Below are 25,575 nucleotides of genomic sequence, written 5' to 3'. Positions count from 1 at the left end.
TGAAGACGTTTTAGGTTGGTGATATTTGTTAATGCACTTTTAATGTGTTCTCACATTTTGCTTGGAAAATTAAAAAACAAATGGACCATCAAAACAAATGCTGAGCGGCATGTAAATCACTGTACATTGCTTGAAGACAGAGAACACAACCACAAAATGCAAAGTATAAAAAGTGTTTTAACATAGTGGCTGATAACAGTTCCATTACTTTCTGTCATTAGAAAGTGTTAAGTGTATCTGTTGGTACTTATTACACACATCTCATTAGCAACTTATTGAAACCAATGTAAGAATATTTGATCTTGCTTTTGGATATGGTTATATGTGGGAAGAATTACAAACAGTGTGTATTGAAAGGAGAAAACAAAATATTAAATGACATTTGTTCACTAATGGATGGTTAGTACTGATGCTATCATGAGAACCCAGTTACAGCTTTTATGATCACACCAGGTGTTGATCCAAGAAGGCATCCCGACACATCCTCCCCCCTTCCCTTAAAAAAAATGCTTTTCAGATTGTGAGTTTATCTGAACTGCAGTTTTTTGGAAGTGGTGCTAGACTCATGTACTAACCACTGACTAATAAATTATTCTTATTAAATCAAGGCATTTTAAATATTTTGTTGTTTTATTACTAAAATCCTAGACAACTGAGACACATTAAAAGTCAGAGTGACAGTGAGTTTTATTTATTGGTGGGTTGAAGACAGTAACAAACTGTGACAGATCCTCCCTCATTTCCTCTACCCTACCCCCTGCCAGAACTGAACCCTGGATCCACACCTGATGCTACCGTTGTCAGTGTGGCACAGTTTCTAGTTGAGTAAGCATCATCCTGTCAGTCTATCCAGATAAATATCTTAAAATTACCTCAAGCTTCCAGCTTTGTCATGTGGTTTTCAGTGTGGCACAGTTTCTAGTTGGGTAAGCATCATCCTGTCAGTCTATCCAGATAAATATCTTAAAATTACCTCAAGCTTCCAGCTTTGTCAAGTGGTAAAAAACCACATGACAATGGCTAAGGAGCACTTGGCTGAAAGCTTGTGGGTTTTAACCATTTGCTGCAGCTAGAAGCTCAAAAGAATTTTATAATGTTGTTTGTATGTGTTACCATGATACCATGCACTCATGAGGCTTTCATATTTATTTATTTCAGTTTTTATTGTTAATAAACATTATAATTAATATGCACCAAATATATGGCTGTCACTTATTTTGGAGTGTCTAGAATAAATTAATCAGCTTTATATTAATTTGTATTAAAATACTTGCCTCAGTTTTGTATTTTGCTGATTGTTTTCAGAAGATTTATTGGTGATAACTGAGGTGTATCCCATATCCTTAGGGCTGAAATTATGCAGACTGTAGAGCATTCTAAAGTATGGAATTTGAGAAAAGGAAGCAATGATCAGAAGCAAATATTTCAAGCAATATGGTGTTTTAAGTGAGGAATTCATGTGAGACACTGTTTATGTTTCATAACAAACAACAGATTAACTGGAGCAATTGATACCGTTTGGCCAACTTACAACCAGACTGTCACATGACACCCTAACATACACCTTGGGCTATGCTGGAGATCAATATGTCAAGACATCTAAGATTTTGTATTCACTTTTGTTGGCTTTGCCTTCTCGCAATCATAATTATTAGCCTCCAGCCTAACCAATATTTTGCACTATGCTACAAATCAGTCTCTCACCATAGCTTAAATTCCAGACTCTAACATGAATGCACAAAAAATATTGTCAGTGTTCTGTTTTCTTCCTGTTTGAACATGTACGACTTCACATGGCGCATCATTACATTGTGGGAAAAACTGCACATCTGGCATCATTAACTTCAGTCGGTGCAAAACGACTGCCTGCCACATTGATGTTGGTGGCATCGTATTGAAGAAAATATTCTGTCACCTGTGATTTAATTGCTAGTTAAGTTTCTGGACTGGTTGTTGAAGATGAAGCATTAATTGTTACATTAATTCCTAAGTTGCAATTAATGCATGATGCAGCAAGTAATCTAGGCATTGCAGCCCTTGTTGGAAAATGTCCCCGCCACCCCCCCTCCCCTCCACCCAACACACACACACAAACTAAGTACTTTCCCAATAACACTTCAAGAACTGCAAGTGTTGCCCAGAATGTAGAATGAATGAACACAGGAAAGTTTGGCAACAGATTTGTTTCAACTCGACTAAATAGTTTGCCTTGTAGCCTTGGACACAAACTTAAAAGGAACTGGGCCACTCATGGCACAGAGAGCTGGCTAAAGTTCTCAGCAAAAATGTTTGAGGAAATGATGTTGGTTTGCATTAGAGAAGATTCATCAATATGCAACTGTTGACTTGGTGGTCATCCCTTTCAGCAGTTAATTTGTTAAGATATGGCGTAAGTTGTTTATGTCAATAAATATTCATTGATTTTCATAAGTTCCTTCTTTCAAGGAACTTATCTTACAGTCCTTTATGATCTACACAGGTTTGACCCTGAAGGTCTCTGACCAACCAACTACATTGCTGTTCCTGCTTGCTGTTTTTCTAGATTTCCCTGCATCACTTAAGCTGAATGCTGGGTCGGCTGCATGGAAAAGGCCATTTATCTTCGGCAATATGAGTCTGTGCTCTGTCTCTTAATGACCTCATCACTGCTGATAAGATTTTGAATTCTATTCTTTTCACTAAAACAGTCTCCAAGCTAATAATTCCATATTCACACTATTGGAAATAACCATGACTGCTTTGATGAGCATGAGGCTGAAAAAATATTTCTTTCTTGGTAATCAGAATAATGAATGAAATTCTCATCCCCTCATGGCACACCTCCCCACAAACCCACCCTTCAACTTTCCCCAGCAACTTCCAAGGAACTGGGTCTCTCTGTGTCAAGTTATTCCACTGACCATCTACGAGCAGCTTTCTGCATTGTTTGAAGATAGTCTTGCTAACAGTAAAGGAGTAGAGGAAGGAAACAAGATTAGAGTTTAACTTCCTGTCGGCAACAAGGTCAGGAGAGATGAACCACAAGCTTGTGTTAGGGAAGGTTGGGGAAGAAAATCAGCCATGCCCTTTCAATGGAGCATCACGGCATTTGCCTTAAGTGACTTAGGAAAACTATTGAAATTCTAAATCTGGATGATCAGAAGAGGATATTGATAATAGTAAAGCTTTGTATCAACGTTGGAGCTCAGTGTATTTCAGCACAGTAAAAAACTACTAGTACTACTACAACTATAAAAAAGGTAAAAAAAAGAAACGTTGTGTGGCAGTGGGGCACAATTTGTAAATGCTTGATTACAAATTCAAAGGTCTGATGTTGGGTGCCGAATCATTCTTAGAGATTTGTCGTTGAGCATTCTTGGAAAAATTCCTTTTGTCTGTATTTCAGTGCTTCGTTGGCATTGTATGAAGTCACACTTGTGGTTGCAGCACGAATGTAGGTGCTCTTGGCGACGTAGGAACTGTTTACTGGCAACCAGGATTAATTCTTTTCTCTGTTATGCTATACAGTGAGGTGACAAAAGTCATGGATTACCTCCTAACATCGTGGCGGACCTCATAGTGTAGCAACTAGAAGTTGCGTGGACTCAACAAGTCGTTGGAAGTGCCCTGCAAAAATATTGAGCCATGCTGCCTCTACAGCCGTCCGTAATTGGGAAAGTGCTGCCAGTGCAAGGTTTTGTGCACAAACTGACCTCTTGATTATGTCCCACAAACATTCGGTGGGTGCCCAAATCATTTATTCGAATTGTCCAGAATGTTCTTCAAACCAGTCGCAAGGAATTGTGACCCAGTGACACGGCGCATTATCAGCCATAAAAATTCCATCGTTGTTTCAGAACGTGACATCCACGAAGGGCTGCAAATCGTCTCCAAGTAGCCAGACATCCAGAAGGCCCAGTCCACTCCATTAAAGACAGCCCACACCATTATGAAGCTTGTACAATGATTTGTTGACAACTTGGGTCCACGGCTCTGTGGGGCCTGCGCCACACTCCGACCCTCCCATCGTCTCTTACCAACTGAAATCAGGACTTATCTGACCAGACCACGGTTTTCCATTCGTCTAGTGTCCAACCAATATGGTCACGAGTCCAGGGGAGGCGCTGCAGGCGATGTCGTGCCGTTAGCAAAGACACTCGCGTCGGTCGTCTGCTACCATACGCCATTAACTCCAAATTTCGTCGCAATATCCTATCCAATATGTCCGTCGTACGTCCCACATTGATTTGTGTGGTTATTTCACGCACTGCTGCTTGGTTGTTAGTACTGACATCTCTATGTCAACGTCGCTGTTATTGGTCGTTAAGTGAACGCCACTGGGCGCTGCGTTGTCCGTGGTGATATGTAATGCCCGAAATCAGGTATTTCCGGCACACTCCTGACACCGTGGATCGCGGAACACTGAATTCCCTATCGATTTTCGAAACGGAATGCCCCATGCGTCTAGCTCCAACTACCATACCGCGTTCAAAGTCCGTTAATTCCCATCGTGTGGCTATAATCACGTCGCATACCTTTTCACACGAATCACTTGAGTACAAATGACAGCCCCCAATGCACTGCCCTTTTATACCTTGTGCATGCAATACTACCGCAATCTGTGCAAGTGCATATTGCTATGCCATGACTTTCGTCACCTAGGTGTAAATCCGGCTAAGTAATTGCCGCAGGTCTCTCTTTACTTCTCACTACTCCGAAAACAATAATCAAAGCCCTGTAGCAGTCCAACTACTTTCAGAAAGATTCTCTCATCTAACCACTGGACACCACCTTCAACTAGTTCCTAACAACGTTGAAGATAATCTCTACATAACAAAACAAGAAACACTCTAACGTCAATAAGGTAAAGATTGTACAAGAACATCGCTTTTCAATTTCCACGGAAACAAATGTTATTTATTGAGCTTGCCAAGTCCGTCTCGGTCACTAAAACATCACCACTGAGCTAGCTACTGGGTCTGACTACTCCACAAAATTATGTAATATTCTAGCTTTCTACTGATCTGAATCAGGAGCAGAATGTAAGCACTTTTACTATCCATTTCCTGCTCCCAGTTATGGAACTTCAGTAAGTTCCTGCATCATGTCCGGCCTTTCGGAAGCTGCTACGCTGTGGGTGTTTGAAAACACTAATTTGGAAATTATGTGCCCCTGAGATCAGCCTGATCGCCACTCCCTTACGAGGATTTTGGAAATTTTGGCCCACCCTCTTGAGGCCGAACAAAAACTCCCTTTCCTCCAGCAAAAGGGAACTAGCAATTGCGAGCACGATGGGTAACAGAAATATCACACAAGCTTGGCCAAGAAATTAAAGTATCTGATGAAAAGTGTCTGGACACCCCTACGTAATATGCAAGTGACCCTTAGATAACATGAACGGTGGACCCGCCAGTATAAAAAGGAGGCGGGGAGTGTTGTGCCGTCAGTAGAGAAGTGGTAGTGTGGACACATAAAGAAAGCTGGTACTCTGTCTGCCGACTCGTCATGCTATCCAGCTGCACAGTTATACTGGATGGTTATAAATTCTAAAACAAAAAGAAAATGACGCGCCTCGAAGAAATTATACGAATGGAACGGAAATCGGTAGATGTAATGCACATGTACAAAGAAACAAATGATTACAATTTCAAACTGGAAGATTTATTCAAGAAAAAGAGCTTCACAAATTTAGCAAGCCAATAAATTTGTCCACCTCTGGCCCTAATGCAAGCAGTTATTCAGCTTGGTATTGGTTGATAGAGCTATTGGATGTCCTGAGGGATATCGTGCCAAATTCTTTCCAATTGGCGAGTTAGATCATCAAATTCCAGAGATTTTTGGACGGCCCTGCCCATAATGCCATAAATGTTCTCAATTGGGGAGAGATCCGCTGACCTTGCTGGCCAAGGGAGGATTTGACAAGCACGAAGACAGTGAGTAGGGATTCTTGTTGTTGTACGGGCGGGAACCATCTCGCCGAAATGTAAGCCCAGGATCGTTTGCCATGAAGGGTAACAAAGTAAACGTAGAATATCGCTGGTGTACCGCTGTGCTGCAAGGGTGCCGCGGATGGCAGCCAATGGGATCCAGTTATGAAATCAAATGTAAGCCCAGGATGGTTTGCCATGAAGGGTAACAAAGTGGAACGTAGAATATCGCTGGTGTACCTCTGCGCTGCAAGGGTGCCGCGGATGGCAGCCAATAGGATCCTGTTATGAAATCAAATGGCAGCCCAGACCATCACTCTTGGCGATATGGCTAGTGACAGTCAGGTTGGTGTCCTACCGCTCTCTGGGGCGGCTCCAGATACGTCTTTACATGAAACATATTCGCAGTTACGAATAGGACTACCATCAGCTGTGTAATGGAATGCCAATAGTGGAAGTTTGTGCCGGACTGGGACTCGAACCCGGGTCTCCTGCTTTTTGCGAGCGCTCGCCTTACTACTTAGCTGTCTGCGAGCGACTCACGGCCAGACCCAAACTTCCATATGTCGTCAGCCATGCGTCTATGGGCTGTATTCGCACGTCCACTATGTATGTTCCCGTACAGAGGAGACATTTTTACTTGAAAGTCGCTCGCCCGGAGTCGGCAGATAAATACGATATTGCATATACATCTACATTTATACTCCGCTAGCCACCCAACAGTGTGTGGCGGAGGGCACTTTACGTGCCACTATCATTACCTCCCTTTCCTGTTCCAGTCGCGTATGGTTCGCGGGAAGAACGACTGTCTGAAAGCCTCCGTGCGCGCTCGAATCTCTCTAATTTTACATTCGTGATCTCCTCGGGAAGTATAAGTAGGGGGAAGCAATATATTAGATACCTCATCCAGAAACGCACCCTCTAGAAATCTGGGCAACAAGCTACACCGCGATGCTGAGCGCCTCTCTTGCTGAGTCTGCCACTTGAGTTTGCTAAACATCTCCGTAACGCTATCACGGTTACCAAATAATCCTGTGATGAAACGCGCCGCTCTTCTTTGGATCTTCTCTATGTCCTCCGTCAACCCGATCTGGTACGGATCCCACACTGATGAGCAATACTCAAGTATAGGTCGAACGAGTGTTTTGTAAGCCACCTCCTTTGTTGATGGACTACATTTTCTAAGGACTCTCCCAATGAATCTCAACCTGGTACCCGCCTTACCAACAATTAATTTTATATGATCATTCCACTTCAAATCGTTCCGCACGCATACTCCCAGATATTTTACAGAAGTAACTGCTACCAGTGTTTGTTCCGCTATCATATAATCATACAATAAAGGATCCTTCTTTCTATGTATTCGCAATACATTACATTTGTCTATGTTAAGGCCCAGTTGCCACTCCCTGCACCAAGTGCCTATCCGCTGCAGATCTTCCTGCATTTCGCTACAATTTTCTAATGCTGCAACTTCTCTGTATACTACAGCATCATCCGACACTATCTACTAGGTCATTTATATGTATTGTGAAAAGCGATGGTCCCATAACACTCCCCTGTAGCACGCCAGAGGTTACTTTAACGTCTGTAGACGTCTCTCCATTGATAACAACATGCTGTGTTCTGTTTGCTAAAAACTCTTCAATCCAGCCACACAGCTGGTCTGATATCTGTAGGCTCTTACTTTGTTTATCAGGCGACAGTGCGGAACTGTATCGAACGCCTTCCGGAAGTCAAGAAAAATAGCATCTACCTGGGAGCCTGTATCTAATATTTTCTGGGTCTCATCAACAAAAAAAGCGAGTTGGGTCTCACACGATCGCTGTTTCCGGAATCCATGTTGATTCCTACAGAGTAGATTCTGGGTTTCCAAAAACGACATGATACTCGAGCAAAAAACATGTTCTAAAATTCTACAACAGATCGACGTCAGAGATATGGGTGTATAGTTTTGCGCATCTGCTCGACGACCCTTCTTGAAGACTGGGACTACCTGTGCTCTTTTCCAATCACTTGGAACCTTCCGTTCCTCTAGAGACTTGCGGTACACGGCTGTTAGAAGGGGGCAAGTTCTTTCGCGTACTCTGTGTAGAATCGAATTGGTATCCCGTCAGGTCCAGTGGACTTTCCTCTGTTGAGTGATTCCAGTTGCTTTTCTATTCCTTGAACACTTATTTCGATGTCAGCCATTTTTTCGTTTGTGCGAGGATTTAGAGAAGGAACTGTAGTGCGGTCTTCCTCTGTGAAACAGCTTTGGGGAAAGGTGTTTAGTATTTCAGCTTTACGTGTGTCATCCTCTGTTTCAATGCCATCATCATCCAGGAGTGTCTGGATATGCTGTTTCGAGCCACTTACTGATTTAACGCAAGACCAGAACTTCCTAGGATTTTCTGTCAAGTCGGTACATAGAATATTACTTTCGAATTCACTGAACGCTTCACGCATAGCCCTCCTTACGCTACCTTTGACATCGTTTAGCTTCTCTTTGTCTGAGAAGTTTTGGCTGCGTTTAAACTTGGAGTGAAGCTCTCTTTGGTTTCGCAGTAGTTTCTTAACTTTGTTGTTGTACCACGGTGGGTTTTTCCCGTCCCTCACAGTTTTACTAGGCACGTACCTGTCTAAAACGCATTTCACGATTGCCTTGAACTTTTTCCATAAACACTCAACATTGTCAGTGTCGGAACAGAAATTATCGTTTTGATCTGTAGGTAGTCTGAAATGTGCCTTCTATTACTCTTGCTAAACAGATAAACCTTCCTCCCTCTTTTTATATTCCTATTAACTTCCATATTCAGGGATGCAACGGCCTTATGATCTCTGATTCCCTGTTCTGCACATACAGAGTCGAAATGTTCGGGTCTGTTTGTTATCAGTAGGTCCAAGATGTTATCTCCACGAGTCGGTTCTCTGTTTAATTGCTGGAGGTAATTTTCGGATAGTGCACTCAGTATAATGTCACTCGATGCTCTGTCCCTACCACCCGTCCTAAACATCTGAGTGTCCCAGTCTATATCTGGTAAATTGAAATCTCCACCTAAGACTATAACATGCTGAGGAAATTTATGTGAAATGTATTGCAGATTTTCTCCCAGTTGTTCTGCCACTAATGCTGCTGAGTCGGGAGGTCGGTAAAAGGAGCCAATTATTAACCTAGTTCGGTTGTTGAGTGTAACCTCCACCCATAATAATTCAAAGGAACTATCTACTTCTACTTCACTACAGGATAAACTACTACTAACAGCGACGAACACTCCACCACCGGTTGCATGCAATCTATCCTTTCTAAACACCGTCTGTACCTTTGTAAAAATTTCGGCAGAATTTATCTCTGGCTTCAGCCAGCTTTCTGTACCTATAACGATTTCAGCTTCGGTGCTTTCTATCAGCGCTTGAAGTTTCGGTACTTTACCAATGCAGCTTCGACACTTTACAATTACAATACCGATTGCTGCTTGGTCCCCGCATGTCCTGACTTTGCCCCGCACCCTTCGAGGCTGTTGCCTTTTCTGTACTTGCCCAAGGCCATCTAACCTAGAAAACCGCCCAGCCCACGCCTATATTAATTCGAATTACGATGTGAAGTTCCTTTGGATATGCATATATATCCGAAGGGTCTATACAGATGATTGTAGTCCGTATTCGCCACTGCAAATACATTTCATGTATTTCATAATGGCAGTAGTCACTGCAGTGCATATCTGAAGGAACTACACATTCAGCCGGCCGCTATGACCAACCGGTTCTAGGCGCTTCAGTCCGGAACGGCGCTGCTGCTACGGTCGCAGGTTCGAATCCTGTCTGTGTTTGGTGTCTTTAGGTTAGTTACGTTTAAGTAGTTGTGAGTCTAGGGGACTGATGACCCATCGTACTTTGAGCCGTTTGAAGTAATTCACATTCGGATTAATGCAAGCACTGTAATATCATAGACACTTTTCGGTCTGGAATGTCATTGACTGTCGTAGAATTGTTTTCAGCAGTGAGTCCCTCTTCGAAGCGAGTCGGCGCCCCGTCATGCTGGATCCACTTGTACGGTCTCTTAGCTAGTGGCACGTCGCCCGACAACTCTGGCAATGGTATGGCCCGCAAATAGTAATAATGCCTGTCTTTTAGTGATCTAGGCGGGAGATATGACCCAATTAAACGGTCACCAACAACAACTGTCCACACATTCATGCAGAACCGCAAGTGATGAGCGCGAGTAAATGTGGCCTGTGGATTAACCTCGCTCAAAACATACCAATCGTGCATGTTGAAGACTCCATTACGCCCGAATGTTGCTTCATCTGTAAACAGCACGAAGGATGGAAATGCAGGATGCATCTGATACTGTTCCAGATACCACTGGGAAAACTGTGCTTTGGGTGAATGATCATATGGTTCTAGGTTATGCACATGCTGAAATTGGAATGGATCAGCCATTGCTCATGAAGGACGTTTCTTACATTCGTCTGATTCGTTCTCATCTTACGCGCAGTTGCACGAGTGCTGAGAGCGATTGCACTGTCTACTGGATTAAAAACTTCTCAAAGGCAATTATGACATTAGAGCAAAATATGTCCGAAAGAATAGACACCATTTTTGATCCAGCAGCAACAATGAATTAATATATATATATATATATATTACACTTGTATATGGTGTCTGTTCCTTTGGACATGTGTGAAAGAACAGACACAACTTCGATCCAGCAGTCACTATGAATTAAGAAACAAATGGACTACAGACGTTGGCTGAGAGCGGGCACTGATGTCAATCAATGGAAAAGCTAAAAATTTGTGTCAGACTGAGGTTCGAAACCAGGTCTCCTGTTTACTAAGCACTTGCTCCGACGACTAAGCCATCCAGATATGGTGGTCAATTAAGAAAACAAATGAACTACAAATGTTGGCTGAGAGTGGGCACTGATGTCAGTCAATGGAAAAAGTTGATAATTTTTGTCAGACTGAGGTTCGAACCAAGGTCTCCTGTTTACTAGGCACTTGCTCTGACGACTAAGCCATCCAGATACGGTGGTCAATTAAGAAATAAATGAACTACAGACATTTACTGTGAGTGGGCTCTGATGTTAATCAATGGCAAAATTTGAAAATTTGTGCCAGACTGGGGTTCGAACCCAAATCTCCTACTTGCTACGCTGTTACTCTGACCACCAAGCCATCCAGATGCAGTGGTCATTGCAGCTGCACGGACTACACGAGCACGCCTCCCATCAGACCCAAATTCCACCTCGGGCAACGGGCACTACATTCGTAATGTGTAGATAAGTTGAGAATTTGGGTCTGACTGGAGGCGTGCAGCTACAATGATGGCTCTGTGGTCACAGCAACGGCCTACTAAGCAGGCGATCCTGGTTCGATTCTTGGTCTGGCATATATTTTCAATTTTTCCCTTTGAGTTACATCAACGCACACCTGCAGCCGATGTCCGCAATTTCTTAGAGAAAATGTTTGTTGTGGTTCGCTGTGCAGCCTCCCAGAGTCTGTCAGTTTCACTAATTTTCATCCTGTACATTGGATATGTTACATCTTTTCAGCTCTGCCTACTCGTTGGAGGACGAAAGAAGCATACGACATCAAACAGGATCGTGCCAATCGTCACTTTGACGAAAGCTTTACTTTGCTACGCACAGAGGTGTTTCGGACGTCACACTAGACTCGCGTTCGCTGTTTGCTGTGCGGTGTGCGCGTGCTGACCTCCCGGATCTTGAAGTCGTCGTTGGGCGGCTGCGGCGCCGCAGCGCTGATGGCGGTGGTGCTCTTGGCCCTCTGGCGCACCAGGTACGCGACTCCGCGGGTGCCACCCGAGGTGCCTTTGAAGCCTGTCTTGCGCCGCAGCCCGTTGCGGCCGCCCCCGCTGCCGATGCTGCCGCCGGAGATGTCGCCACCGCCACCGCCCGACACCAGGTCCGAGAACGTCGGGTTGACCGGCGGCGCCGTCGGCTGTTTCAGGCTGTTGCTGCGGCCCCTCCTCAGACCCTTCAGCACATCCAGCACCGTCGAGGGCCTGAAACCACGAGATTGTGCGCTCTGAACAACACAGCCAGGGTGCTACACAGTGTCACGTAAACAATAGTTCTAAACATAGAGACATACACACATCAGAAAAAGTTTGCATCACCTCGGTTCCGAGAGTTCCGGAACATGTATAGAAAACTAGAGCAGAGATCAACATAAACATCACTTCCGCCCTTTTTATTGCTCATGAAAATCACACGTCGCATGTGGTACCACCATACAGCGAGACCTTCAGCGGTGGTCGTCCAGATTGCTGTACACACCGGTACCTCTAATACCCAGTAGCACGTCCTAGTGCATTGATGCATGCCTGTGGTCGGCGTGGCATACTATCCTCAAGTTCATCAAGGCACTGTTGGTCTAGATTGTCCCACTTCTCAACGGCGATTCGGCCTAGATCCCCCAGAGTGGTTGCTGGGTCACATCGTCCTTAGACAGCCCTTTTCAATCTATCCCAGGCATGAAACTTCCTGGCAGATTAAAACAGTGTGCCGGACCGAGACTCGAACTCAGGACCTTTGTCTTTCGCGGGCAATTGCTCTACCAACTGAGCTACCCTAGCACGACTCACGCCCCGTCCGTTTGCAAGGTAGGAGACGAAATACTGGCAGAAGTAAAGCTGTGAGGACGGGGCGTGAGTCGTGCTTGGGTAGCTAAGTTGGTAGAGCACTTGCCAGCGAAATGCAAAATCCCGAGTTCGAGTCTCGGTCCGGCACACAGTTTTAATCTGCCAGGAAGTTTCATATCAGCGCACACTCCGCTGCAGAGTGAAAATCTCATTCTGTATCCCAGGCATGTTCGATAGGGTTCATGCTTCGAGGACATGCTGGTCATTATCCTGAAGGAAGTCATTCACAAGATGTGCATGATGGGGGCGCCAATTGTCTTCCTTGAAGACGAATGCCTCGCCAATATGCTGCCGATATGGTTGCACTATCGACAGGAGGATGGCATTCTCTTATCGTACAGCCGTTACGGCGCCTTCCATGAACACCAGCGGCGTACGTCGGCCCGACACCACCCCAAAACAGCAGGGAACCTCCACCTTGCTGCTCCCTTTGGACAGTGTGTCTAAGGCGTTCAGCCTGACCTCGTTGCCTCCAAACACATCTCCGATGATTGTCTGGTTGAAGGCATATGCGACACTCATCGGTGAAGAGAACGTGATGTCAATCCAGAGCGGCAAATTCGGCATGTTGTTGGGCCCATCTGTACCGCGCTGCATGTTATCGTGGTACAAAGATGGACCTCGCCATAGACGTCGAGAGTGAAGTTGCGCATCATGCAACCTTTTGTCACAGTTTTGGTCGCAACATGACGTCCTGTGGCTCTAAGAAAAGCATTATTCAACATGGTGGCGTTGCTGTCAGGGCTCCTCCTTTCCGTAATCCACTGCAGTAGTAACCCTTGGGCAGCCTGAGCGAGGCATGTTATCGACAGTTCCTGTCTCTCTGTATTTCCTCCATGTTCGAACAACATCGCTTTGGCTCACTCCGAGACGCCTGGACACTTTTCCTGTTGAGAGCTCTTCGTGGCGCGAAGTAAGAATGCAGACGCGATCGAACCGCGGTATTGACCGTCTAGGCATGGCTGAACTACAGACAACGCAAGCTGTGTACCTCCTTCCTGGTAAAATGACTGGAACTGATCGGCTATCGGACCACCTCCGTCTAATAGGCGCTGCTCATGCATGGTTGTTTACATCTTTTGGCTGGTTTAGTGGCATCTCTGAATAGTCAAAGAGACTATAGGCGCTGCTCATGCATGGTTGTTTACATCTTTTGGCTGGTTTAGTGGCATCTCTGAATAGTCAAAGAGACTATAGGCGCTGCTCATGCATGGTTGTTTACATCTTTTGGCTGGTTTAGTGGCATCTATGAATAGTCAAAGGGACTATAGGTGCTGCTCATGCATGGTTGTTTACATCTTTTGGCTGGTTTAGTGGCATCTCTGAATAGTCAAAGGGACTGTCTGTGATACAGTATCTACAGTCAAAGTCTATCTTCAGGAGTTCTGGGAACTGGTGTGATGCAAAACTGTTTTTGATGTATGTATGTTCTTTCACTGTCTTTGATGGAGGGGTAATAACTTTTACTGATCTCCATGTTGACAGTGTGTCGCGCCAGACATCATCGCACTGTCTTGTTTTTATTCTTGTCTTTCTAGAAAGACAACCAGTTCCTGATTTAATATACGTAACTATGATTTTGTACAGCCGAAGGGACGCGATAACTATCGTCTACGGGACAGTTGTGTTGGGCCATTGCGAACCCACATGGGGCTAAGCGTGGCGTTGCTAATCCCACAGATTCCATTTTTGGGAAAGAAAAGAAGGGCGCTTAGAGTTTTATGTACCGTCGAAGACGATATCATTAGTGATGGAACCCAAGCTCGGGTCAGAAAAGGACGGAGCAGGAAATTGGCTTATCAATTTAATCATCTCAACATTTGCCTGGAGCAGTTTAGGGAAATCATGGGAAATTAAAATCTGGATGGCCAGGCAGGTATTTGAACTATCGTCCTTCCCAATACGAGTCATTGTGCTAAGCACTACACCGCCTCGCTCTGTTTCATATTCACATGACAGTCGTGGGATCCCAAACAAACACGAGCAGGAATATCGCAGAACCGCAAACTGCAGTCTCGACAGGCCATGTTAGTTGTGCTGACGAATTCCACCACATGCTGGTAGATAATCGACCTTCTGACACGAAGTATAGTAAGATCTTCTACCAAAAGAACAAAAGTTCAATGCGATTTTTGTATGAAATTCCATCCGCTTAATGTTCCCTGATGTAGAGAATGTACGCAGCATTACTCCAACCTACTTTTGTGTCACTCCTCTGAAATTTTACTCATTTGTGCATCCATACATCTAGTACGAGAGATGGTAATCTGACTTCACAGTGTTGCAATTTTAATGGCCAGTGTTGTACAAAGGTACGATGGTTTTACTTTAAATGGTTATAACATCCCTCCTGAACTACCACCGTGTCCACGGTACTGGCCTCATTTGTACTGATACTCCATGTGTGAGTCGCAGCTAGATTTTAACGCGTTCGAAAACATCGCAAAGTTCCCTAAAGTACGCTGACCTGGTGCCTGGACTCGTTAGTAACAACACGACAACACATGAAGTGATTCGGACTATTCACAACTTTTCTTACGTTTTAAATGTTACTGTCAGATTATTTTCATTAGTACTTTCTAATGACTACAATGATGAGAAACCTCCTGTACTTGTACAGATAGATATTTGACGTTTTATTTAACAAATAATGAGTAATGAGGTTATAAGTTTTGGTGGGCATGCTTCACCTCGGCAGGCAAAGAGCACCAACCACACCAATCTGCATGGATTCCGAAAACATTTATCAAGTGAAACTCAACTCACGCTTTCCTCACGTGACATCCTGAAAGCCATGGATCATGGCAGCCAGGTAGATGCAGTGTTTCTGGATTTCCAAAAAGCATTTGCCTTAGGACCACACCTTTACATATAATTGGAAAGATGATTGTATGGAATATCAAGCGAAATTTAGGACTGGATTGAGGATTTTTTGGTAGGGTAGATGAAGAACTAACTTCAGAGGTGCCCCAGGGAAGCAGGCAATTCAATTGTCTGTGATGAAGTATCGCCTGGAAAAACCCTCACAACTATTCATCTGGTTCTTGATACTGTTTAAAAGTGGTGCAATGATTGGAAACTTGCTATACATATTCACCAATGTAAAATTATACTCTTCACAAAACGAAAACAAATAGCAACCTATGACTAAAGTTCGTAGTAGGTATTAAAACCCATGGAGAAGAAATAAAAACTTTGAGGTTCGCCGATGACATTGTAATTCTGTCAGAGACAGCAAAGGACTTGGAAGAGCAGTTGAACGGAATGGAGAGTGTCTCGAAAGGAGGGTATAAGATGAACATCAACAAAAGCAAAACGAAGATAATGGAATGTAGTCGAATTAAGTCGGGTGATGCTGAGGGAATTAGATTAGGAAATGAGACAGTTAAAGTAGTGAAGGAGTTTTGTTATTTGGGGAGCAAAATAACTGATGATGGTCGAAGTAGAGAGGATTTAAAATGGAAAGCGTTTCTGAAGAAGAGAAATTTGTTAACATCGAGTATTGATTTAAGTGTGAGGAAGTCATTTCTGAAAGTATTTGTATAGAGTGTAGCCATGTATGGAAGTGAAACATGGACGATAAATAGTTTCGACAAGAAGAGAATAGAAGCTTTCGAAATGTGGTGCTATAGAAGAATGCTGAAGATTAGATGGGTAGATCACATAACTAGTGATGAGGTATTGAACAGAATTGGGGAGAAGAGGAGTTTTTGGCACAACTTGACTAGAAGAAGGTATCGGTTGGTAGGACATGTTCTGAGGCATCAAGGGATCACCAATTTAGTGAATACACTAAACAGATGGATATAGGTTGCAGTAAGTACTGGGAGATGAAGAAGCTTGCACAGGATAGAGTACCATGGAGAGCTGCATCAAACCAGTCTCAGGACTGAAGACCACAACAACAACAACAACAATGACTAAAATATAGAGTCGCAATTGGAGTCAGTCAATGCACATAAATACCTGGGTGTAGTAATTTGTAGCGTTACGAAAATGCAACGATCACATAGGCTCAGCTGCAGTAAAGTGGCTCGCAGATTTCGGTTCATTGATAGAATACTAGGGAAATGCAAAGGACCCTTACTAGAATACAGCCCAAGTGTGTGGGACCCATAATAACAAACAGGACTAACAGGGGATATTGAACCTACACAGAGAAGTGGAGCACAAATTTTTACAGTTTTGTTTGATCTACAGGAGAATGTCATGGGGATGCCAAACATCAGAAATGGCAGATGCCTGAAGATAGATGCAACCGGTGCCATGAAAATCTACATACAAAGCTCCAAGACCCAGCTTTAAGTGCTGAATCTAGGAATATAGTACAATCACCTACGTATCAAACTTGTAGGGGTTGCAAAGATAAGATTAGAGCAAGGATTCCCAAACTTTTCCTCTAACAGAACACTTGCGGATACTGGTAGTTTGACAGAACAACCTGTTTATTTTGAAGGTTAATAGAATTAAAAATATTTTTAAAAACTGGAAAAAACTGTTTTCTTTCAGTCATTAATTCAGTTTTAAATCATAACTAATAACACAGAAAGAAAGCCATGTTATTAATAGTTTTTCACGGGGCACCTGTTTGCTTCCTATGACGCACAAGTGACCCACAGAACACAGTTTGGCAGACACAGGAGTAGATTAATTCCAGCACATACAGAGGCATTTAAATAATCATTATCCCTGTGCTCTGCACGTGAATTGGACAGGAAGAAGCCTTAATAACTGGTAGAATGGAAGTACGCAATGCTATGCTCTTCACTGTAGTTTGCAGAGTATGGATGTACATTATCACTCCACAAGTACCACATCAGCTAAATAGTGGCACCTATGAATCTATGGTGCCTTCTGCAAATGATATAAGTTGTGTTTCCTGTGCAGCATAGACCAGACAGTATTTTATAATGACAGCTGCCTGCTACAGTACATAATTAATTAACTGTAAAATAATGATAGCTACTAGAGCGATGGAAGTTCGTAATGTAGTCAGCAGTTGGTGTATTGGACAGGGTGGGGATGTTTCAGTTGTTGGGACTCCGTGTACTGGCGAAGGCTCGATGCAGCTACAGGAGTGAGGTGGGAATATCTCCATTATGAGATTTCCACTTTGCAGTGGAGTGTGGACTGAGGTGAAACTTCCTAGCAGATTAAAACTGTGTGCCGGACCGAGACTCGAACTCAGGACCTTTGCCTTTCGCGGGCAAATGCTCTACCATCTGGGCTACGCAAGCACGACTCACGCCCCGTCCTCACAGCCTTACCTCCACCAGTACCTCGTCTCCCCTCTTTCCAAACTTCATTCTGGAAACATACCACAGGCTGCTGAAAAACCATGTCTCTGCAATATCCTTTTTCCAGGGGTGCTAGATCTGCAAGGTTCGCAGGAGAACTTCTGTGAAGTTTGGAAAGTAGGAGACGAGGTACTGGCGGAAGTAAGGCTGCGAGGACGGGGCGTGAGTCGTGTTTGGTTAACTCAGATGGTAGAGCACTTGCCCGCGAAAGGCAAAGGTCCCAAGTTTGAGTCTCGGTCCGGCATACAGTTTTAATCTGCCAGGAAGTTTAATATCTCTGTTGTTGGCACTCCCAGTGACAGTGGGGGCTTTGTGCAGCTATAGCGATGAAGTGGGAAGGTCTCCACTGTTGGCACCCCTTCTGACAGTGGGGTCTTCGGTGTGTCATTGGGTTTAGCAGTGAGGTGGGGATGTCTCCATTGTTGGCAGTCGCATAAACCAGTGGGGGGTTTGCAAAGCTGAAGCAGTGAACTCACCTGTGTGGCATGTTGGACACGATGGGGACGCCGTCCTCTTGCATGCGCTTCCTCTCTTTGGCGAGGCGCCGCTGCTCCTTCTCAGCTTGCTTGCGGGTTTCCTTCTGCACCTTCGTGTAGCTGCGGACCAGCTTGTCCGCTGCCTTCTGGGCCTTCTTCTTCTTCGTCTCCACCAATTTCCTGAACACAAACAAATTCATTATTCCAGAATGAGATTTTCACTCTGATATGAAACTTCCTGGCAGATTAAAACTGTGTGCCCGACCGAGACTCGAACTCGGGACCTTTGCCTTTCGCGGGCAAGTGCTCTACCAACTGAGCCACCGAAGCACGACTCACGTCCGGTACTCACAGCTTTACTTCTGCCAGTATCCGTCTCCTACCTTCCAAACTTTACAGAAGCTCTTCTGCGAAACATGCACAACTAGCACTCCTGAAAGAAAGGATACTGTGAAGACATGGCTTAGCCACAGCCTGGGGGATGTTTCCAGAATGAGATTTTCACTCTGCAGCGGAGTGTGCGCTGATATGAAACTTCCTGGCAGATTAAAACTGTGTGCCCGACCGAGACTCGAATTCGGGACCTTTGCCTTTCGCGGGCAAGTGCTCACCAACTGAGCTACCGAAGCACGACTCACGCCCGGTACTCACAGCTTTACTTCTGCCAGTATCCGTCTCCTACCTTCCAAACTTTACAGAAGCTCTTCTGCGAAACATGCAGAACTAGCACTCCTTTCCATTCTGGAAACATCCCCCAGGCTGTGGCTAAGCCATGTCTCCGCAATATCCTTTCTTTCAGGAGTGCTAGTTCTGCAAGGTTCGCAGAAGAGCTTCTGTAAAGTTTGGAAGGTTGGAGACGGATACTGGCAGAAGTAAAGCTGTGAGTACCGGACGTGAGTCGTGCTTCGGTAGCTCAGTTGGTAGCCGGCACGGTAGCTCAGCGTGTTCGGTCAGAGGGTTAGCTGCCCTCCGTAAAAAAAGAAACTGAGTGAATGGATCAGTAACGAACTTCAGTGGGCGTCAGGTGACGTCCGCCACGAACAACTGAAACGAACAAAATGAGATTACAAAAAAAAAAAAAAAAAAAAAAAAAAAAAAAAAAAAAAAAAAAAAAAAAAAAAAAGAGAGAGAGAGTTGGTGGAGCACTTGCCCGCGAAAGGCAAAGGTCCCGAGTTCGAGTCTCGGTCGGGCACACAGTTTTAATCTGCCAGGAAGTTTCAAATTCATTATTGTACACAAACAATACACCACTTAATAAAAATCCAGAGACATTTTTCAAAACACAGTTCATGCAGGGGGTGGAGAAAACGACGGAAACACCAAAAACACAACACATTACCATGCCTAATAAGGTGTAGGAAGATTGTTGGCATTCAAAACAGCTTCCAGTCACCTCAGAACGGATAAATACAGGTCCTGCATAGTTTTCGAGACACCCTTACACAACTTTTTCCTGCAAAACGGTGGCAAGTTAAGGCAATGGTGATCGAAGTGGATAGCGATCACGCACCGTTCTCTCCGAACCACAACAGCCCAATAATATTGAAATCTAGTGGCTGTAGTGCCCAATGGAGATGCGACACTTCATCCTTTGTCGCACAAAACCGGTCCGGGACGATGCGAGCTGTGTGAGCATGGCCCCTTTCGTCATGAAACGCAGCATCGCCATTAGGGAGCAAATACTACAAATATTGCACCATGGGATGGACCAGCTCAGCCAAAACAGTCACTTGATAATGCGACCTTGGAGCGTAACCGTGGTGCCTATGACATACCATGATATGGCTGCCCAAATCACCGAATCATCTCCATGATTCACTCCTGGGACGCAAACTCGGCCAGAAGCTGGAAACAGTGTGTAACAAGACTCATCCGACCAAAAAGCTTTCTCCCATTGCTCCAAAGTTCAAGTTTTACGGCTCTGGCAATTTTTTTTCATGTTACCGGTATTTGGATCACAGGCAAGTGGTTTTGGAATTCAAGCTCTCCCTGCAGTTCCCTTCTTATAGAGCTCCTTTCGTGTTGTTTATGGTTTATGGTTAGTGAGTGCGACATTCAGTTCTTTAGTGACTTTCGCAGCTGTTGACACCATATTTTTCGTCACAATCCCCTTCAATGACCGTTTGTCACGATCACTCAACACACACTTTTGTCCACTTTGTGACTTAGCGGATGATGTTTTTCCGCTTTTCCTGTATGCAGTTTAAATCATCGTTATGGTGCCTCTTGAAACACCAAATACTTAGGCTCACGTGGTTACAGGAGCACACGCCATACCAGCACCAACAATTTGTCTACGTTCGAAGTCACTTAGGGTAAAACTGTTATAGGTGCATAGTATTCATCGTTATTGGACCGTTTGAAAATCGAGCTGCAAGAAAAACGCCGGCGATTGGACCGCAAAATATTCATTTTCCATCACGACAACGCACCAGCACACACTTCAGCACTTGTGGTCACAAAATTATTGGAAATAATATTCCAACTCGTTTCACATCCCCCCCTATTCTCCAGACTTGGCTCCCTCGCACTACTATTTGTTCCCCAATATGAAGAAATGGCTGGCGGGACAAAGATTTTATTCAAACGAGGAGGTGATTGCAGCAACTAATAGCTATTTTGCAGACTTGGACAATTCCTATTATTCGGAAGGGATCAACAAATTAGAACAGCGCAGTACGAACTTTACGAGTCTAAAAGGAGCATATGTCGAAAAATAAAAAAGGTTTACCCTTAACATGAAAGTAGTTTTTATTTTTGCATGGACTTTTCAAACGTCTCTCGTAGCTCTTGTAGAGACGAGGGAGGCGGAAAACTGTTCCGGAGTCTGCGCTCCAATACCGCCCACAAGGGTTAGATAATGTTCAAGTCCGGGGACTGTGCTGGCCAGGGAAGACACTGCAGTTCAGTTGCATGCTCCAGCCCGTCCTCGCTATGTGAATGGGTGCATTATCGTCCTGAAATATGGCATCACTGCTGGGGAAGAACATTTGAATCGTGGGGTGCACCTATCAGGTAAAACGTTCACGTAATCGTTGGCAGCAACACGGCCTTTGAGAGCATTGTTGGGACCAGTAGAATACCATGATATGGCTGCCACACCATCACAGTTGCACTTCCATGCTTAACCGTTGGAATCAGGCAATCAGGACTGTGGGACTCTTTTGGCACTTTTCGGACGTAAACCCGGCCCGATGTCAGAAAGAACTAAAACGTTGACTCATCGGACCATATGACGTGTTTCCACTAATCAGCCGTCCAGGATTCATGCTCCTTATAGCATGTTTTATGCTTCTTTGCGTTGGTTGTCGTCACTAATGGTTTCGGTATAGCAGCTCGTCTATGGATATTCGATTTATGGAATTCTTGGCGGATAGTGTCGATAGACATGGGGTCTCGAAGACGGCTATTGAGCTCTGCAGTCACTTTAGCCGCCTTAATTTTGTGTTGTTTGGACACAATTCGCGTTAGCGTTCGACGATGTCTGTCGGTTAATTTTGATTTGCAACCACTATTACGATCACACGATGATGTCTTTCCATATTTTGGATACGCTGTCGTGACTGTAGAAACAGTCGCTCTTAAAACGTTCAGTAAGTTGGCTGTCATGGTTACTGATGCTCTAGCTAATCGGGCCCCCACAATCTGATCTCTTTGGAACTCTTTTAGGTCTTTCATTGCACGTCGACCTCGGCCTATGAATGCAAATACGAAGTGCGCACTACCCGTTAAGAACCTGCTCTGATGCCCAGTCCGTACTGAACACGCACAGTCCAGCGCGACAAATGGCTCACCTGCGTTGTTGACCGTCAAACATAACCATCCCATTATGCCACTGTTCACTTTATTTTATCTATCGGCTGTATATTAGAAAGACTTATACAACACAGAAAGTATATACTACTGGCCATTAAAATTGCTACACCACGAAGATGACGTGCAACAGACGCGAAATTTAACTGACAGGAAGAAAATGCTGTGACGTGCAAATGATTAGCTTTTCAGAGCATTTACACAAGGGTGGCGCCGGTGGCGACACGTACAACGTGCTGACATGAGGAAAGTTTCCAACCAATTTCTCATACACAAACAGCAGTTGACCAGCGTTGCCTGGCGAAACGTTGTTGTGATGCCTCGTGTAAGGAGGAGAAATGCGTACCATCAAGTTTCCGACTTTGATAAAAGTCGAATTGTAGCCTATCGCGATTGCGGTTTATCGTATCGCGACATTGCTGCTTGCGTTGGTCGAGATCGAATGACTGTCAGCAGAATCGGTGGGTCCAGAAGGGTAATACGGAACGCCGTGCTGGATTCCAACGGCCTCGTATGACTATCAGTCGAGATGACAGGCATCTTATCTGCCAGTAGTGTACCTTGTGTACGCTATACGACGACATCTGTATCGCTGTCCCATGACCTGCGTCTCCTCAGTGTAAATGCGTTGAGCAGTACGGCGCGTAATTTGTGTCGCGCGTTGCACATCGCCGAAAGTACGTGAAATGTGATCTCGCGCGAAGCCTCGGAAGCTGCGAGGCGCGGACGAAACGAACGTTTCAATGAGTCTCGATAATACCGAAGGTATACGATACAAACTGTAGTCGATATTTTTACAGCGCTACTCAAGAGGCTGTCTTTGCAAAGACTCTCAGCCGTTAGTAGGAACATTGCCCAGTTCAGAGTTCCGGAGAAAGACGCGCAACAAAGAAGCACGAAGTGAGCCGGAAAAAGGACCTCGCGAGATTAATTAAAGCAGGAGTGGAGAGCGGAGTGCGTAGACTAAACACGATTTGTGGCGCGCGAGGCGCAAACTACGGAAAACGCAAACGAGCTGCCCGCCCCCACACGGAGATGCTGGAGAAACGCTCCCACCGCAGCTCCACTGTGCGCCGCTCTCGCTTTCCCCGTCGGACGCACTCGGTGGGACGGCCAAAGCCGCGAGCCGTGCCGATACAGTTGTTTGTTTCTTCAGCATATTAAGTTCTTTTCTGGTCATCATTGTTCCTTGACTTCCGTGTGGCGTTCGATACAGTTCCGCCCTGCCGCCTAATGAGCAATATTCGAGCGAAGGGGCTATTACATCAACTGTGTTATTGCGTTGTAGAGATTCCAGCAAACAGAACACAGCATGTACAATGAAGAGCCAAAGAAACTGGTACAACTGCCTAATATAGTGTAGGGCCGCCGCCAGCTCGCGGAAGTGCCGCAACACGACGTGGCATGGACTCGACTAATATCTCAAGTAGTTGAAATGGTTCAAACGGCTCTGAGCACTACAGGACTTAACTTCTGAGGTTATCAGTCCCCTATTACTTAGAACTACTTACACTTAAGTAACCTAAGGACATCACACACGTCCATGCTCGAGGCAGGATTCGAACCTGCAACCGTAGCGGTCGCGCGGTTCCAGGCCGTAGCGCCTAGAACCGCTCAGCCGTCCCGGCCGGCTCTGAAGTAGTGCTGGAGGGAAATGACACCATGAGTCCTGCTGGGCTATGCATAAATCAATAAGAGCACGAGATTTCTTCTGAACAGCACGTTTCAAGGCATCCCAGATATGCTCAATAATGTTCATGTCTGGGGAGTTTGGTAGCCAGCGTAAGTGTTTCAACTGTGTTCGAGTGTTCCTCGAGCCATCCTGTAGTAATTCTGGACGTGTGGGGTGTCGCATTGTCCTGCTAGAATTGTCAAGTCCGTCGGAAAGCACAAGGAACACGAATGGATGCAGATGATCAAACAGGATGCTTACGTACGTGTCACCTGTCAGAATCGTATCTGGACGTATCAGGGGTCCCATATCACTCCAATTGCATACATCACACACCATTACAGAGCCTCCACCAGTTTGAACAGTCCCCTGCTGGCGTGCAAGGTCCATGCATTCATGAGGTTGTCTCCACACCTGTACACGTCCATTTGCTCGATACAATTTGAAACGAGACTCGTCCAACCAGGCAACATGTTTCCAGTCATCAACAGTCCAATGCCGATGTTGACGGGCCCAGGCAGGGCGTAAAACTTTGTGTCGTGCAGACATCAAGGGTACGCGAGTGGGCCTCAGGCTCCGAAACCCCACATCGATGATGTTCCGTTGAATGGTTCGCGCGATGACGCTTGTCGGATCAAATGGTTCAAATGGCTCTGAGCACTATGGAACTTAACATCTGAGGTCCCCTAGAACTTAGAACTACTCCACCTAACTAACCTAAGAAGATCATACACGTCCATGCCCGAGGCAGGTCGCGGGGTTCCAGACTGAAGCGCCTAGAACCGCTCGGTCACATCGGCCGGCGACGCTTGTTGATGGCCCAGCATTGAAATCTGCAGCCACTTTCGGAAGGGTTTCACTTCTGTCACACTGTGCGATTCGCTTCACTCGTTGTTGGTCCCGCTCTTGCAGGATATTTTTCCGGCCGCAGCGATGTCGGAGATTTGATGTTTTATCGGTTTCCTGATATTCATGGTACAATGGTGAAATGATCGTACGGGAAAATCCCCACTTCATCGCTACCTCAGAGATGCAGTGTCCCATCGCTCGTGAGCCGACTATAACACCAAGTTCGAACTCACTTAAATCTTGATAACCTGCCATTGCAGCAGCAGTAACCGATCTAACAACTGCGCCAGACATTTGTCTTATATAGGTGTTGCCGACCGCAGCGCCGTATCCTGCCTGTTTGCATTTCTCTGTATTTGAATATGTATGCCTATAACGGTTTCTTTGGCGCTTCACTGTATTTCTCAATGGAGAGAAGTCTTCCGACATAAAAGTGTCTTCGGATGTGCCCCAAGGGAATACTATTCACGTTATTTATTAATGACACAGTACGAGACCATCGGAAGTTCCATGCTGTTGTGTACAGAGAAGTCGCAGCGGTAGAAAATTGTAGTGAAATGCAGGAAGACCTGCGGAGGTTCGATTATTGGTGCAGGAGTGTGAATTGACCGTCTGCGTAAACATATGTAACGTATTGCCTTTACGCGGAAGAGCCTTTATTGTGTGACTACACGACTGTAGAACAATTACTGGAATCAGCTAATTCCATAAAACATTGGGTAGTACGCATATGGTGGGAAGGCAAATGCCATATTCAGATTCACTGAAGAATCCTCAAGAAAGGTAGTTCATCAACAAAGGACGTAGCTTACAAAGTCTCTAATGACGTCGATGTCGACGGGTCTCTTCCTTCCCTTCTCCCTTTCTTTCTTCCTTCTTTCCTTTCATGAGTGATACATCATTCCAAGACTCGGAAT

The 25,575-nt window shown here is 45.0% G+C and overlaps 1 protein-coding gene and 1 non-coding gene across 2 annotated transcripts in view; both read right to left on the bottom strand.

Moving 5' to 3' along the window:
* The window catches only part of LOC126335203 (Usher syndrome type-1G protein homolog), a 216,278-nt gene that overhangs the window by 13,825 nt on the left and 176,878 nt on the right, over positions 1-25,575 (bottom strand). The window contains exons 4-5 of the mRNA XM_049998213.1: positions 18,325-18,504; positions 11,603-11,912 (exon numbers count right to left, since the gene is read on the bottom strand). Of these exons, the coding sequence (XP_049854170.1) occupies positions 11,603-11,912; positions 18,325-18,504 (490 nt within the window). The remainder of the gene's footprint in view (positions 1-11,602; positions 11,913-18,324; positions 18,505-25,575) is intronic.
* On the bottom strand, positions 18,581-18,655 carry Trnas-cga (transfer RNA serine (anticodon CGA)). The gene has a single exon. It is a non-coding gene; the product is annotated as a tRNA-Ser (tRNA).

Source organism: Schistocerca gregaria, chromosome 2 (assembly GCF_023897955.1).
Source record: "Schistocerca gregaria isolate iqSchGreg1 chromosome 2, iqSchGreg1.2, whole genome shotgun sequence".
Classification (NCBI taxonomy): domain Eukaryota; kingdom Metazoa; phylum Arthropoda; class Insecta; order Orthoptera; family Acrididae; genus Schistocerca; species Schistocerca gregaria.
Note: the sequence above shows the minus strand (reverse complement) of the source record. Positions and strands in the feature narration are given on the sequence as shown.